The following is a 14,293-nucleotide window of genomic DNA, read 5'->3' as shown; positions in this document are numbered from 1 at the left end:
CAACTGTTTTCATCTAATGTGATTCTCAGGCTCAGAGTCTTTGGAGCCTCACAGTAAGAACAATAATGACAGAAAGTGAAGCAGAAATAAATAGCATATTAACAGGAACTCATATTCTTAAACAGTTTTATCCTATAAAAACACAATCTTTAATCTAGATTATTACTAGTTAGAAACTGTGTACAGTGGGCCTACAGTGGCACAAAACTAGTGCAAGTAAAATTAAAATGGATTCACAAATAGATCAACACAAATACATGTAGCTTCATGTTTTGGTTTGTTTTTCCTTTGACTGGCTGCTAATAACAGGACAAACAGGCTGGCTTTGACAAAATGGCCGCTCTGCTTCCTGCTCCATCTTAAACTCTGTGGTTACATTTGTACAGGCAAATACATTGAATTTGGTTTGAATAATATATTTTAAAGAAATGCAACAATGTTTTTAAAGGGTTTTTATTTTCAAGAATCAAAATTTCTCAGCTTATATTTTACAACATGTAAACACATTTATTAATACAACAGACAATGTTTTAGTGCCATCATGAGGAACAGTCTGTTTTTAACACATCAGGCAGGAATGTTCTTAGAATGATTCTAAAGCTAAATTAAAGACATTTATGTTCACTCTGTTTTATATATGCATTAATTTTATATTATATTTTTATTGAGTTTCTTTGTGTTTTAACTGTTTGATCTGTATTGTTTTTAACTCTTTATTGTTTAGCACTTTGAATAATGTTATCTGTTAAATAATAATAACTTGCACTATAAAGTTTGACTTTTTACATACTTAATGTGACAACAGCAGTTTATAGTGTTTAGGACAAATGAACAACTAGAAGATAAACTGAACTGTAGTAGTTCTGAGGAAAATCATGTTTCACATTTTCTATTAAATTTGGCATCAACATCCCAATAAAGACTTGTGATTTGTCAGAGTAATACTCTGTCTTAACCACTAGATGTCTCCCTCCAGTTTTACTTTGAGTTGCACAGCAAAACTCCACCAGACAAAATAAAAATATCAGAATATCAGATTCTGTTACAAATAATATATATTATTTACAAAAGTCAACAAAATTCATTCAAAAAGTCATTTTTAGCTTTTCAAAAGAAAATTAATATCAATCAGCAAAAAATAAATTAAATTAAAGCAGTAAAGTTTTGACTTTTTCTGAAATTATTTGTCTTTCATTTGTTTCCAGATTCTTGTTGACAAAAATAAGACAATCCAGAAACCAAAGCATATTAAAATAAAAATGTAAACATAGTCATATTAAATTGAATATATAATGTATATTCAGATGAGGCTTATCAGATTAAAAGAACCTTTTAAATAAAACTTTCATTAAGTTAGAAGAGATGTCTTTCATTAAGCTCTAGTTTCTTTTTTTAATTGGTCTGATGTAATTATAATATTAAACATGTTTTAATTGGCTTTAAGCTTCTCTGTTGAAGAAAACACAACAAAGAAGAGAAAATCTGAGTTATGTGTTTGCAATTTTTAATAGTTTTATTTATAGCATTTTATGAATGAATGTTGTTGGATTTTGTTTTCTTGATTCTTGGCTGTTTTTCTTTAGTGTTGTCCAGATCCGGGGCCACAGGTTGGTCACCTCTGGTCTAAACCTGCATATCACTGTTCAGGTCAGTGGGAAAGCTGGTGAGCCAGGAGTAAACCAGTCAGGTCACCAGTTCATTGCTGCTACATCAAATTATCTAGTCAGTCAGATTCAGTCACCAACAAGGAAGTTCAGTTTCCTGGTTTGATGCTCAGCTGTGATGTTCAGTGACTGCAGTCCTGCTTAGTTTATCAATGAGCAGGAAAATAAAAAAGTAAATAATTAATATAAGTTAATTATTACATTATTGTTCCATTTCCATACCTCCATTATTTCTCACTTGTTCATGTTGAAACTTGTTGTTCCAGCATGGAAAAACTGTACACAACAGAAAGTAAACAACAGTGAATATTTAGCTTAACAATATAAATGAGTGACAATATTTAATTCTCCTTAACAGTTTTTGTCTGGTAAAAATGTTTCATCAACCTGGGCAGGCAGAAAGGCTACAATAAACAACAAAGACCTAAAACAGAAAAAAGTTACTCATAATAGTTTGGTTTCTTGTTTTTCTTTTCATTTCAGACAAACACCAACAGATATTGATAAATATGTGAAAACTGCATAACTTTTCTTATACATGTTTATCCAGACAGCTCCATGTTTCTGAGTTTTACTTCTCTTCAGCTTCAGATCAGTTTTTGCAAACTATTAAAAACTATATTTTCTATCAATTGGAAATATGCATTTATGGAGAGAATCATTAATTCACCAAAATCCTGCAAGACAAAGACAATGACTGACTTACTTTGTTCACCTCTGTGGCAACGTACAACATAGTATGTGATGAAGGCGAGGATGATGAGTGCTCCAACACCAACTCCAACAGTAACTCCAGGATCAGGTCCTGTGACAAAAAAGAAAAACAGGTTTTTAAAATTCTGCTTTTGAATATTTTGAATTCAATTTTGCAAATTTTTGTTTTATTAATGAGATCAAAGTTGTGAACCAACAGTCACCTCATCATTCAGGGGTCAACATTTACTGCACCACACACACACACACACACACACGCACACCAACGCACACACACACACACCCACACACACAGATGAACCCAGAACCTTTTTATTTTTACTGTCTGACTCTAAATTGTATGAAACCTTTTTTTAGTTTAGTTAGAAGGAACAAAAGTTAAACTTTTGTTTGTTAAATGCCACTTTATTACTTTTCTTAAATTTAGAAGCTTTCATATTAATGTTCCTAGATGATGTCATAACTGTGTATAATCTTAAAGATTAATTCACATCCTCTTATTTCAAAGTAGGTCCAGTTGTGGATGTAAAACAAAAGTTAAAGAAACATTTTCTTCAAAGGCAGGAAGATTAAATCAGGATGGAGGAAAAACTGGATTTCCACTAGTTTGGTTCTTTCTTTGGTTCCTTTGTTCCAGATTTCTGAAGATGGCATGTTGATTTATTCAAATAATATTAATCAAATATTCACACCATAGAAATGCCATCATGTGTTCAGGAAGGAGAATAGTTTTAGTCATTCTTTGTTATTTACTCCAACAATTGTGCAAGGAAATGTGATTAACCTGATAATGAAATTATATATTTAGAGGTCAAATCAACCAGTTTATTGAGAAACAAAACATTTTACCATTTTACTAATTTATCCACATTTATCCACAAGTAAAATACTAATTTATTCAAGACAGTTATTGGCTCCCTTATTGTCTGAGTAAGTAAAGATACAAACATTGATGGACTGAAGTTATTTAAAGTATTTCCAGTCATGCTGACCTGTTAAAGCTCTCCACACTGCAGACACATTCACCCATTCACTCTCACTAACACACACACACACACACACACACACACACACACACACACACGCCTTCATACACCTATATGCAGATCAATAGGTGTTTAGGAGTTATCTGCCTTGCCCAAGGGCACATCAACATGTGACCAGGGGAAACAGGAAGACAACAACTGTATCCACTGAGTCACAGTCGCTGTGCCAGAAACATCTGATTATCAGTTGTTAAGATATTTACCTCCAGAATGTCCTTCTGCATTTTCATTTTCTTTTCCATCAACTGTTGAGGAATCACATTAAGTGTTAAAGATATCAACATTTTATCTATTTTATCTTAAATGATTCTGATTCAATAAAACTCACCAACAATCAGAGTAACATGTCTCTTTTCTGGCTTATTATGACCAGGCAGACGGCGAACAATGCAGCTGTAAATCCCTTCATCGTTCTTAGTTACGTTGGACAACTTGAGGGAAACGTTACCAAGTTCAAGCATTGCATGGTTGAGATAAGTTCGATCTTTGTAGCTTTTGTCTTGAGATTCTCGGTCATCACCTTCGCTGCGAAACAAGTGAACAGTTTTACTGGAGTTGAACTTCCACTCGACTAGAGCTTCTCTCACATTAACCGGGGGCTTCACCCAACATGGTAGAACAACGTTGGATCCCACTTGTGCCTTTATTGGCTCTTCAGGACCAGCAAGATGATATTTTCCTGGAAAGATAAACAATGTTTTTAAAATGACTGCACTCCTGATGATGTTCAGTTTGTTGCTCAACTATTATCCTTTAAATGCTTTCAGTTGTGAAAACTGTTGGGACAACACAGTATTATTGAGTTCTTTCAAAACAAAAGCTCACATTTTTTCTGTTTTGTTTTTGTTTGTTTACAAATTGATTAGTCATTTTTTAAAATCAAAATCTGGAAAATAAAACAAGAAAATATTCATTTAATTAAAATAAATATCAACATTTTACCAGAAGGAAAAGTAGCAGCTATCCCATAACAGCTGGTGTTAAACCTGTTATAAAGGACAGGTATTTCCATAATTGCTAAAACCTGGAAATCAGAGGCCTTATCTGATTTATTGATCAGAGTTTCTCCAAACCTTCAGTTTTAGTGAAGAGATCAGTTCCAGCAAACTGATCCATGGAAAGATCAGAGACAAATGAATCACACAGTCATTGTGAGGAGCAAAGATCAGCCTGTCGTGTTCTGTGTTTTTCTGTGTGTTTATTTAGAGTTTTCTGTGTCTCTGTGTCTCCGTGTTGTCCTGTTCTCCCCTCGATTACTCCCAGGTGTTTCTCGTTCCCTAATTACCCCCTGTGTATTTAGTGTCATCAGTGTTTCTGTGTCTTTGTCAGGTCCTCATCTAATGTGCCCTCAGTCCTTCATGTGTCCAGTCGAAATATGAGTTTGCTACCGACGTTGAGCCCTGGCTTCCGCTCAGTCGTGCTGCCTGTGTTTGTGGACTTTTCTGGATTTTGTTCATTAAATCTTCATTATTCATCTAACCTGGTTCCATCTGCGTCTGCCTCACCACCTACACCGCATGACATGGCCTTTATGGTCTAATTTAACAAGACGAGTCACTGATCAATTTGCTGATGACAATTACATTTTGAAATAATAAAAACAGATTTCTAATTCAAGAACTTGAACCTCAATCAATAAAAACAAAAATCTAAAGAGGGTCATTAACAAGTTTACATCAGTAAAGGTGTGAAGCTGTGGACAGAGAAAGAGCAGAGCTGTATGGGAGACTGAGGTAAGTTAAGTCACCACTTCCTGCTGGGAAACTAAAAAACGTCTTTGATCATCAAATAGTTAGCAGGAAGGCATCATTTAACAAAGTCTGTGCAGGTAAGAACTTCATGGATAAACTTCTTAAAAATGTGTTTCACTCCTCAAAGTGAATTCAGTTCTTCATAAGTTTCATGAGGATTGTCCTTGGACTATAATAGATATTGTTATATTTGTTTTATATATCATATTTATAAGGTTTATTACCTCATAAACATCTTTTGATAAAAGATAAAAGTGGAGCATTTTAGCTTTGAGCATAAATAAATTCAAAATGGTAGCTTTGGAATAAGTTCAGCCATTTCTATTGTACCTATTGTATTTTATCAGTAGCCTACAAATCATAAATATTAATTCAATATTCTACATTTACAGTCATATTCAATAAATTGGAATATCTTTCACAATGAGTCTCGTTTGTCAGATTAAAGCTTCCTGTTGAAAATAACATCTAAGAAGATACTAAACATACAATTAAAAATAGTTTTCATTAACTGTAAATAATTAAAAGAAACAAAGGCTTTCAAACATCCATCAGTGTGTAATTAATGTATATAATGTGTTTCACTTAGTGACATTGTGTATATGTGTGATACAAGTTGGGGGGGAAATGAAGTTAGAGAAGTGAAGTCTGTTGAAGCAGAAGCAAAGGATGAAAAGATAGAAAGACACAAAGAGGTAAAATGACAAAAGAGAAAATATATTTTTAAAGACAGACTATGAATGTTTGTTCAAGGCTAAAATGGTTTTCTCAGATACCAGGAAGTCTCAACTTGTCAAGTATATCACAGGAAACTGACTTTGGAAAAAGGATTCAGTTCTAGAACAGTGATTGCAATAAGAACAGAAAATATTATCCAATTAAATGAATTGTGTATAACAACTAGAATGTGCTTGAAAAAAGTGGGTTTTATTTAGAGAACGAGGAGCTGAGAGAGAAGTGGGTCGATTTGTGGGGAGGATGGAGTAGGTTTGTTTTTTTAGGTTTACAGCACAACATAATCCATACTCAGGATAAATGGAGACATGAGACATTTTTGGACAGGCTGTATTATCGAAGCAGTTATCTTTACACTCTTTCTAAATGTTTGAGGAGGTACAACATCCTGAAATTCAGATACACGTTTGCTACCAGACTAAGGTTGTCTTTATAGCGGCTCATCAAATGGCTGCTGCAGATTTGCGACACCATCTTTGATATTAACTATTTATTTGCGGACACAAAACATCTATGAAAATATGGAGAGCGAGAGCCGGAACTAAACTGCTGAATCAAACTTCCTGAATATCAAACTAATTCTGGGTTTGATACGCAGCTGTTTATTGTAAATATACGGAAGTTCAGTAACTTTTAGTGTTGTTTTGAGATATAACCGCTACGCTGTGTACACTACTGGGAGGAAATGAGGAGAGAAAAACTGAACGTACCTTGATCTGAGACGGGAAGTAAACTGATCAGCCAGAAGAGAACCAGAAAATATCTCATGATGTGTTCCAGTCTGATGAAGAGCATATTTCTGACTTTCTTTTTAGTATTTAATGAAGATTTGTTAAGAAGTCGAAATGGCCGAGATGTCGTCGAGTCAAAACCAAGAGGTACTTCCTTTGTCATTGGTTTGGGCGGGGTGTGTGAGCTCATAGTCCTGGAAACATTATATATATTTCCGGGACTATATATATATATATACTGTATTTGATAATGTCGTAATGAGATATTGTAAGTTTAACAGATCCATCAAACCTTTATGTAAAGTAGCAATAAAATATGCTTAACTAACTTGACAGGATGTGAGCAATCACAACGTATTTCATGTCACAATGTATTTCATGTCACAATGGTTTTCAGTCACAGACAAAATAGGTAACTGACTTTGCAGCTCAGCTTGTTTGCTGTTTCCACATAAGTTCAAGCTCAGTGTTTATGTGTTTTTTAGTAGCTCATAAAGAACAGAATAGAGTTTTACTAAGTTTGTAGACATTTGTGAAAACACTTGGCAGCATATCTGACATGGACTGACTTATTCAGTAAAAGATCAACAAGAACAACAAGAATTTTCTTTGATAATGATTATAATAATTTTTCCTGTTATGTTCTATGTGCCACTGACTTCCTGAACAAGGTAGAGGTGAGACAGAAAATACTTTCTGATTTAGCGGAAGAGAACATCATAACACGATGGCTTTCTTCTCACTCTGCCTCATGTTCTGTAAGTAGCATCACTTTAGTATTTATTTATTACAACATTTAGCCTCCAACTGTCTGTTAGCATTCCTTAGTAACATGTTTAGCTGTTTCCTTTATAGAATAATACAGTTTGTTTGTAATCTTCTTGCTCTTAGATGTAGTTTGAAACTGTTTCATAAATAAAATGACACATTTAGTTACACACACAGTTTAGGGCGTCATAATGGGCTGTTTCATCTACATCCTCCTAACTTGAATTAAAAATATTTTAAGGCTGGCCAAGCCACTTGAGTTGGGTTAAAGGAATCCAAGATTATTTAAAAAACTAAACAACCTACAGTATTATTATGGAATTGTTTTTCCATCGCGTGCAGGTGTTTGTGTCCAGGCAGACGACTGAACACAAACCTGTACAGAAAACCTACAATTTAACTGTTTTACTGCTTTATTCATGGTAGCACAATTAGTCAGTGCTGACTATGAGTTTGTAATTTCCTTCATCACTTAAATTTTAAACTCTGATAGATCTTTTTTTCTGTAACACTTGCTAGTGTGAAACATGTCAGTAAAAGTTCCTCATCTGTAAATTTATTTCTGAAGAATATCTGACAGGGACTAAACAGGCCTATGTCAGGTTGCTCATATGAATCTTTCAGCTTTCCCTACAGTTGACATTTTTTACATTGCACAACCACGCTGCAAGAGTTGCTCCAACATGGGAAATTGTTTTTTTTTTTAATTTTCTTACCTTTAAAATTATCCACTACTTTTGTCTCTGTATGTTTCTTGGCTCTAATGATTCTTTCCCTCCACCCATTATCTTACACACTTAAGTGTGTTCACTAACACAATATAATACACCTGTAGTTGTTGAATTTTCTATTACTAAATCTTTTAAATGATCAATGTGAACCATCAGTCTGTATTAAAATAGTTAATATAATTCATATTATTCATTTAGATTTGATGTTTTGATGTGTGCCCTTGGATTTCTATTGATTTATTGAATGTGTAAATATTTATCAAACTGAATGGCCATTCAGTTTTATATAGTTTTTTTCTCTTGGTGTTTGTTGCACAAATTCAAATATATGCTTCCTATCAACCAACAATTCAATCAGTGAATTTGTGTTTTTTCTTAAATACTCCGTCTCACAGAGACTTACTTACATCTTCTGACAACCAGCCCAACTTATAATAACATTGACTAAGTTTGCTATTGGTACATGTAACTTGCACAAAATAATCAGAACGTATTTTTTTTTGGCGGGTCAAGCAGCACACTTTAAGTTCCGGGTCGGGGGTGGACTCGGGTCCTCTTCATGACGGTTGCTGCTGTCGCTGTGGCTGGCTGCGTGTAAATCGCTGCAAGAACATTGTTAAATGGACTCAGATTAACACAGCCGAAGCCCCACATTGGTTGTTATGACTAGTGATCGATAAATGAGGCGTCATGTATCGTTTCGATCCAAAGCAAAACTATTGATACTGCGTCATTACTGCGTCACTGAATACTGACACCTGCTGGACATTAAAAATCCCTACAGGCAACGTAGTTCACAGACTGATTTGATGGCCTAGTCCAGGGGTCCCCAAACTTTCTCCTGTGAGGGCCACATAACTTGTCCCTTCTCTGATGGGGGCCGGGGTCAGTTTGTAACAGAAAAAGTGTGACGATTGTAAGAGTGCTAAACATAAAAATGTATTGTTTTTCAGAAAGCACAATCAAATAACCTTTTCTGGATTCTTCAGAGAACAAAAGTCAGGAAATAACACTATTTATGAAATAATTAATAACCAAATAACACTGGGTTCTCCACATAAAAAAAGGGTTAGGGTCAATTATATGCATGTATAAAATAGTTACTAACTAATTGTTAATAATAAATAAAGTTCATTACTAAGGAACATTTTATTGCAAAAGTCCAACTTATCAAATAAAAATGCACATATATGAAAATACTCTGGTATTGTTCAAGGGGCCAGACCAAATGTGGAGGCGGGCCGCATCTGGCCCGCGGGCCGTAGTTTGGGGACCACTGGCCTAGTCTATACAATAAGATTTAAGTCATTGTATTTTATTGTATATTATGTATTGCATTATTTCATATCTTCAGTTAAAATCAAAATATATTTGATATTCTTCGATACAGTCAATAAATAATGTGAACATGAACCAAGTGATGAAAGTGAAAGTGAACGTGTTTGGAATGAGGATGATTGTGGACTGTTTTTTCTTTTCTTTGTTTTTTTCCCATAAATTTTAATTAAAAAAAATTACTTTTTCTAATATTTTGAAATTTAGTCTGTTCCGTGTTTTTGACACAACTTCTCCTGCTGTAGAAAAAAATGAAGTAAACAATACATTTATATGAAATAGTTTATAAAAAGCAACTGAGTAATTTGTAGAATGGCTGCATACCTGAGTTTATCCAGGTGTATCTGCGACTTCATTCTGATGCCCTATAATGACTCAGCATTAAGGAGGTGAATTTATTTAAATAAAACAGATTTTAGTGACACTGTATATTGTTCACATAACTTACATTTTTTCTTTTATATTTTGTACGCAGATCTTTATGGATGTGTTTGTTTTGCTGGAAATGTCTTTTTTGTATTTATTTATAGCGGGATTGTCTTTATTTTCCTTTTATCTGTCTAAAGATTTAGACAGATAAAAGGTTGAAAGATAAAACAATAGTCCAGTTGGACTATTGTTTGGTGAATCATTAATCACCTTACCAACAAAAAGCACGGACTTGAATGAGAGAGAGAAAAACTCTTGGGTGTCATCAGGGTTTATTTATTTGTTTGTTATTGTTGTTTTTCTTGTTGTGTTTATATTTATAATAAAATATTATTAAATACCTTCCTAAATATATGGAAAAATATACATGCAAATACAATAACTTTACTTTCTGTCTGACGGTGTTTATTCACACACAGGCTCCTCAGTCGAATCCTTCTAATTGCCATATCACCATTATTGGCTGTAGTCAGGCGCCTAGCCCACCTTAGCATCGTAACCAAGTGTCCCGCAAGTTCGGGTGATACCGTGCGGCTATCGGGGCACCTATCCCCACGGACGAGACCCGATTGCCGTAACGGATATCAGGAGAGAATTCCGGGCCGATTCTCCGGCCCGAAATCAGGTTGCTGAATGTGACAAACTGGTGAGGTGTTCCTCATCAGGCGTGATTGGAAGCGCGTGTGTATATATTGCTGGGTTGGCCATGTGCTCTAGCCACTTGCTATCTGACTCTGACGGCGAAATGACGGCGTCGAAGTACAAGAACCGGTGTCCGGTATGTAGCAGCAGGTCTTGGCGCCTGTGAAGCCATTTAGATGACGTGCATAGCGTGCGGAATGAAAGAAGGATCCTTTTTGCGTTTGCCAGCGGGCGAGTGAGTGTTCGCGGCATGAAGTGTCCTGTCAGCAGGTGCACTTAAGGTAGCTTGAGGGTCGCGCAGCACCTCCAAGACGCGCACCGTGATCTGGGTCCGAGGGAGAAAAAACGCCTTTTGAAGAGGCTGCAATGGCGAAGAACCATTGAGCAGGTGAGGGAGCTTCGGGCCTCTAGTCCCACCCCGCCGTTAGCCACCAGGTTGGACCTGGACGGGTCGGAGGACAGCGCAACCGGCACGCTGCCTTCAGGGTCGTCCACCTGCCCTGCTTCTTCCCTTCCCTCGCCCGGAGATTCTCCAACATCATCGCACGTGGGGCAGAAGCGCGGTTCTCCCGGCGGGCTGCGTCGCAGTCCCCGTTTGACCTCTGCGGCCTCCCCGCAGCCGCAGGAGCTGGAGCCATGTCTTCTGTTAAGGGAAAATTATTATTTTTAGTGCTTAATACAGTTAATTTTACGGCATGTGTAAAAGGTATATTGAACATTCTTATTTTGAACAAATTTCTTTATTTTGAACAGGTTTGTGTTAAGGATTTAAAACTAAACCAGATGACCAAGCATTAAGACAACAGGGGCCAAATGCAGATCTCTCAGTGAGGACTCCTGCTGTGCTGTCAGAGCACAGGAGGCCATAAAATTAGAATATCCTGCAGGGCAGAATCACTGGAGCTTGGGGGAGAGAAGCCTGTTTAGTTCACAGAAGATCAAAAGCCTTATAGAAACCAACATCTGGGATGGTGTGAAACTGGATACAACACAGAAGGTTGAAACCACTAACATTTAATTTCTAAGACATTTTTCTAAGTATTAATACCATGTTTTTATCGAAGATTGTATTATCTCATTTTAAAACTACTAATCTAGTAAATGATGAATGTATTTGAAAATTGTACTATCTGTGACTATATCAGAATCAAATGGAAATTGTTTGAATGAAAATGTTTTGTTTAGTATTAGAAAATTGCTCAGGAATTATACCTCATTTTGTTCTGTTGATTTTATGTGTTATTTTTGGCAGGACTCGATCTTTTGAGGTGCTGACTGTAGAGGAGCAAAACTGGGGTTTGTAAAGATAACCTTTCCTTGAACCAAAATCACTGAATTTAAGTTTCTTCTGAGAATTTATGTAAGGAGAGATAATGGGAGAGACTTCGGATTTCACAGGTATCTGTGAAATCTTATCTCAGGTTGTTCTGTACCCAAAATGACCGTAGAACCACAAGGGGTCAGGACACAGCTGTTCGCTCTTTTGTTTTACCAAGGGAGCAAATGGCCTTTGATTTTTGCCGTAAAATTAGGGGGAGTTTCTAAGTTTCTCTTAGTGTCCAAGGTAGCTTCCAGTTGGCCAACTAGAGGAACGCCTTAAGTGAATATATTTAAAAGAGAAGACACACCTTCAGTATAAGACTGTGTGTACAGGAGAAAAATTCAGAAAGCTGCTACTATTTTGCTTTTTTGCATCAGCTATCTCCAAAGACGCGTCTTTGCCTTTTCTTGTTTTTTCTTTCTCTATTTTTCCTGTCTCAAGGTAAAAATGTATATCTCTGTCCCTCTGCAGTTCTGTTGTTAATGCGTTGTATGGGATTAAACTCTGTGATTCTGTGACGTCAACGCGCAGTGTTGTTTTTCCCTGTGGCTGCACGTCGCCCGCTGAGAGGACCCGGAAGATTAAGGAAGAGAGAGCCAAACGTTTTGTCCAAAGTTAATTCATAAAATTATTCTTCCTTAATACTTCCCAGCGGGCCTGGTTCCAGTCGTGACATCCCATCCGTGGACTCGGTGGTCGAGCTGGAGCAGAGATCTGGAGTACCCGAGATCCAGGCCGAACCGCAGGCCCCGTCATCGAGCACGGTGGGTAGGCTGATTACATTCCCTCCTCCGGTCATCCATCGCTACCTAGAGGAGTACAAACGGCACCTGATCGGTGCCGTACCCTCGCGCAAACACATAGAAAATGTTAAATCAAAGATGGGTTGTATTATTGCATGCCTCTGCTACATGAGCCGTGATAAAACGGCCTTGGGGTCCTGGCGCTTCTTGGATGACGCCGGACGCATATTGGCCTGGCCCAGTGAACTCACCGGGCAGCTGAAGGCAATCACTACCGTTAAGGTTTACCTGGTAAATACAACTCAGTTCCACGTCTACTTCATGGAGACGCCTCCAAGAAGCTCCAGGCTGTCAAAGCATCAGCTCGTGTCCGTAATCCGAGTTCTCAGGTCGGCTACGTGCCAAATCGCAACTCATGTGGTACTGCAGCAAATGAAGGTTAAAAATGAGAAGCTGCAGTGTTCCATAACCCCTGAACCTCTTCGCAGATGCCTCGCCAAATCTCACAGCTGGATCCCCAAGCTCTTGGAGCGCTTATCGCAAAAGAGGCACGACGTCGGCCTGAGACATTTGCTATACAGCTTCGTTGCCCTCTACCTTACCTTCGGCCATCGCGCAGGCGTCATGACCAATCTTACCACCGAGGAGGTCCGAGAGGCGGCGAGGGGGTCCAGCTGTGCCTCTCCAGGGGTTGTGCTTAACGCAAGTCTGCACACACCGCACACTCACCTTTTTCTGTGGATGGATGGATGACAGTGCTGCTGCTGCATCCACCCACCATTTAACATTTCTCTCCCCTTCTTTACCTCTCCGCAGGTAAAGAACCACAAGACGGCCCGGGCATTCGGCTGTGCCCAGGTCTTTCTCACGCACGAGGAATTCGGGTGGATCCAGCACTGGATGGAGATCCACGCTCGGCTTCGCCCCCGTTGTAACCTGGTGTTCAACACCAATGACCAGCCCATCAGCAACATCACGACATTCGCAAGGAACGCGTGGGCAGCAATGCTGCTGCCAGGCAGACCCTCCATTACCGACGTTAGAACCGCAGTGGCAACGATGGTAAGCTATCCAGGAAACAGCATAACCACCATCCAATGACCCTTGCCCTCTGACTCTCTGCCCCTCTCCCCCTCACAGTCCAGAAACACCCAATCCAGTGAGGTCCGGATGCAGATGTCCCGGGTCATGTGTCACGACACTCACACGGCCGACTGATTTTATGCCCTGCAGCTGGATCTCAACCAGATGGCGGAGATGAGGCAAAGGTTTGACCAGTCCAGGGGAAATGCTGGAGAAACGTCACAATAAACTTTGAATGCAACAGATTTGTCATGTCTCTTCATTGTTTGGTGGGTGGGTGGGTGGGTGTGTGTGGTTCCTGTCCCGGCCATGCAGCTGCAGCAACAGGGCCCAGGGACCAGCCCGCTCCCCCAGGCCAAACCTTTGGGAATTCTGCGTGTTCCAGCTGCACGGCCGTTCCAACTCACCCGCCTCTCTATCTGGGCCGAAGCCCGGGACCGCACGGCTGTTCCAACTCAACCGCCTCTCTATCTGGGCCGAAGCCTGGGGCCGGAGAAATGCATTTTTAAGGAGATCGAAAATGACCGGAAATCACTGTCACACATCCGGTTTACGGTGAGTGGCAGGCTGGCTGGGGAGACGAACAGAGCCCGCTCACCT

The 14,293-nt window shown here is 38.4% G+C and overlaps 3 protein-coding genes across 5 annotated transcripts in view; 2 read left to right on the top strand and 1 right to left on the bottom strand.

Moving 5' to 3' along the window:
- The window catches only part of LOC111611200 (programmed cell death 1 ligand 1-like), a 36,286-nt gene that overhangs the window by 5,395 nt on the left and 16,598 nt on the right, over positions 1 to 14,293 (top strand). The window lies entirely within an intron of this gene.
- LOC111611210 (myelin-oligodendrocyte glycoprotein-like) lies at positions 1,525 to 6,724 on the bottom strand. 2 transcript variants are annotated; one of them, XM_023347076.1, is made up of 7 exons: positions 6,621 to 6,724; positions 3,753 to 4,103; positions 3,628 to 3,669; positions 2,371 to 2,469; positions 1,903 to 1,940; positions 1,742 to 1,804; positions 1,525 to 1,660 (listed from the first exon to the last, which is right to left on the bottom strand). In XM_023347076.1, exons 1-6 carry the CDS (start codon positions 6,703 to 6,705, stop codon positions 1,787 to 1,789), a joined length of 633 nt encoding a protein of 210 aa, XP_023202844.1. In that variant the 5' UTR covers positions 6,706 to 6,724; the 3' UTR covers positions 1,525 to 1,660; positions 1,742 to 1,786. The 2 variants fall into 2 exon arrangements, with proteins under 2 accessions (XP_023202844.1, XP_023202843.1); XM_023347075.1 differs by lacking the exons at positions 1,525 to 1,660; positions 1,742 to 1,804 and having other exon boundaries at positions 1,930 to 2,469.
- Positions 6,606 to 13,898, top strand: LOC111611201. 2 transcript variants are annotated; one of them, XM_023347037.1, is made up of 6 exons: positions 6,751 to 6,788; positions 7,317 to 7,399; positions 12,520 to 12,631; positions 13,099 to 13,312; positions 13,427 to 13,672; positions 13,751 to 13,898. In XM_023347037.1, the coding sequence occupies exons 2-6, from the start codon at positions 7,369 to 7,371 to the stop codon at positions 13,826 to 13,828; spliced, it is 681 nt and encodes a 226-aa protein (XP_023202805.1). In that variant the 5' UTR covers positions 6,751 to 6,788; positions 7,317 to 7,368; the 3' UTR covers positions 13,829 to 13,898. The 2 variants fall into 2 exon arrangements, with proteins under 2 accessions (XP_023202804.1, XP_023202805.1); XM_023347036.1 differs by lacking the exon at positions 7,317 to 7,399 and having other exon boundaries at positions 6,606 to 6,788.

The sequence above is a fragment of the Xiphophorus maculatus genome, chromosome 14, assembly GCF_002775205.1.
Source record: "Xiphophorus maculatus strain JP 163 A chromosome 14, X_maculatus-5.0-male, whole genome shotgun sequence".
Classification (NCBI taxonomy): Eukaryota; Metazoa; Chordata; class Actinopteri; order Cyprinodontiformes; family Poeciliidae; genus Xiphophorus; species Xiphophorus maculatus.
Note: the sequence above shows the minus strand (reverse complement) of the source record. Positions and strands in the feature narration are given on the sequence as shown.

What these genes read in the sequence shown, in the direction of transcription:
- LOC111611210 (XM_023347075.1), bottom strand. Translation starts at nt 6,705, where the DNA reads ATGCTCTTCATCAGACTGGAACACATCATGAGATATTTTCTGGTTCTC. An exon ending in ACATGTTACTCTGATTGTTG is followed by an intron (nt 3,670 to 3,752) that starts GTGAGTTTTATT and finishes ATTCCTCAACAG; the next exon opens with TTGATGGAAAAGAAAATGAA. An exon ending in TGCAGAAGGACATTCTGGAG is followed by an intron (nt 2,470 to 3,627) that starts GTAAATATCTTA and finishes TTTTTGTCACAG; the next exon opens with GACCTGATCCTGGAGTTACT.
- LOC111611201 (XM_023347036.1), top strand. Translation starts at nt 6,677, where the DNA reads ATGATGTGTTCCAGTCTGATGAAGAGCATATTTCTGACTTTCTTTTTA. An exon ending in AGGCCCCGTCATCGAGCACG is followed by an intron (nt 12,632 to 13,098) that starts GTGGGTAGGCTG and finishes ACCTCTTCGCAG; the next exon opens with ATGCCTCGCCAAATCTCACA. An exon ending in GAACCGCAGTGGCAACGATG is followed by an intron (nt 13,673 to 13,750) that starts GTAAGCTATCCA and finishes TCCCCCTCACAG; the next exon opens with TCCAGAAACACCCAATCCAG.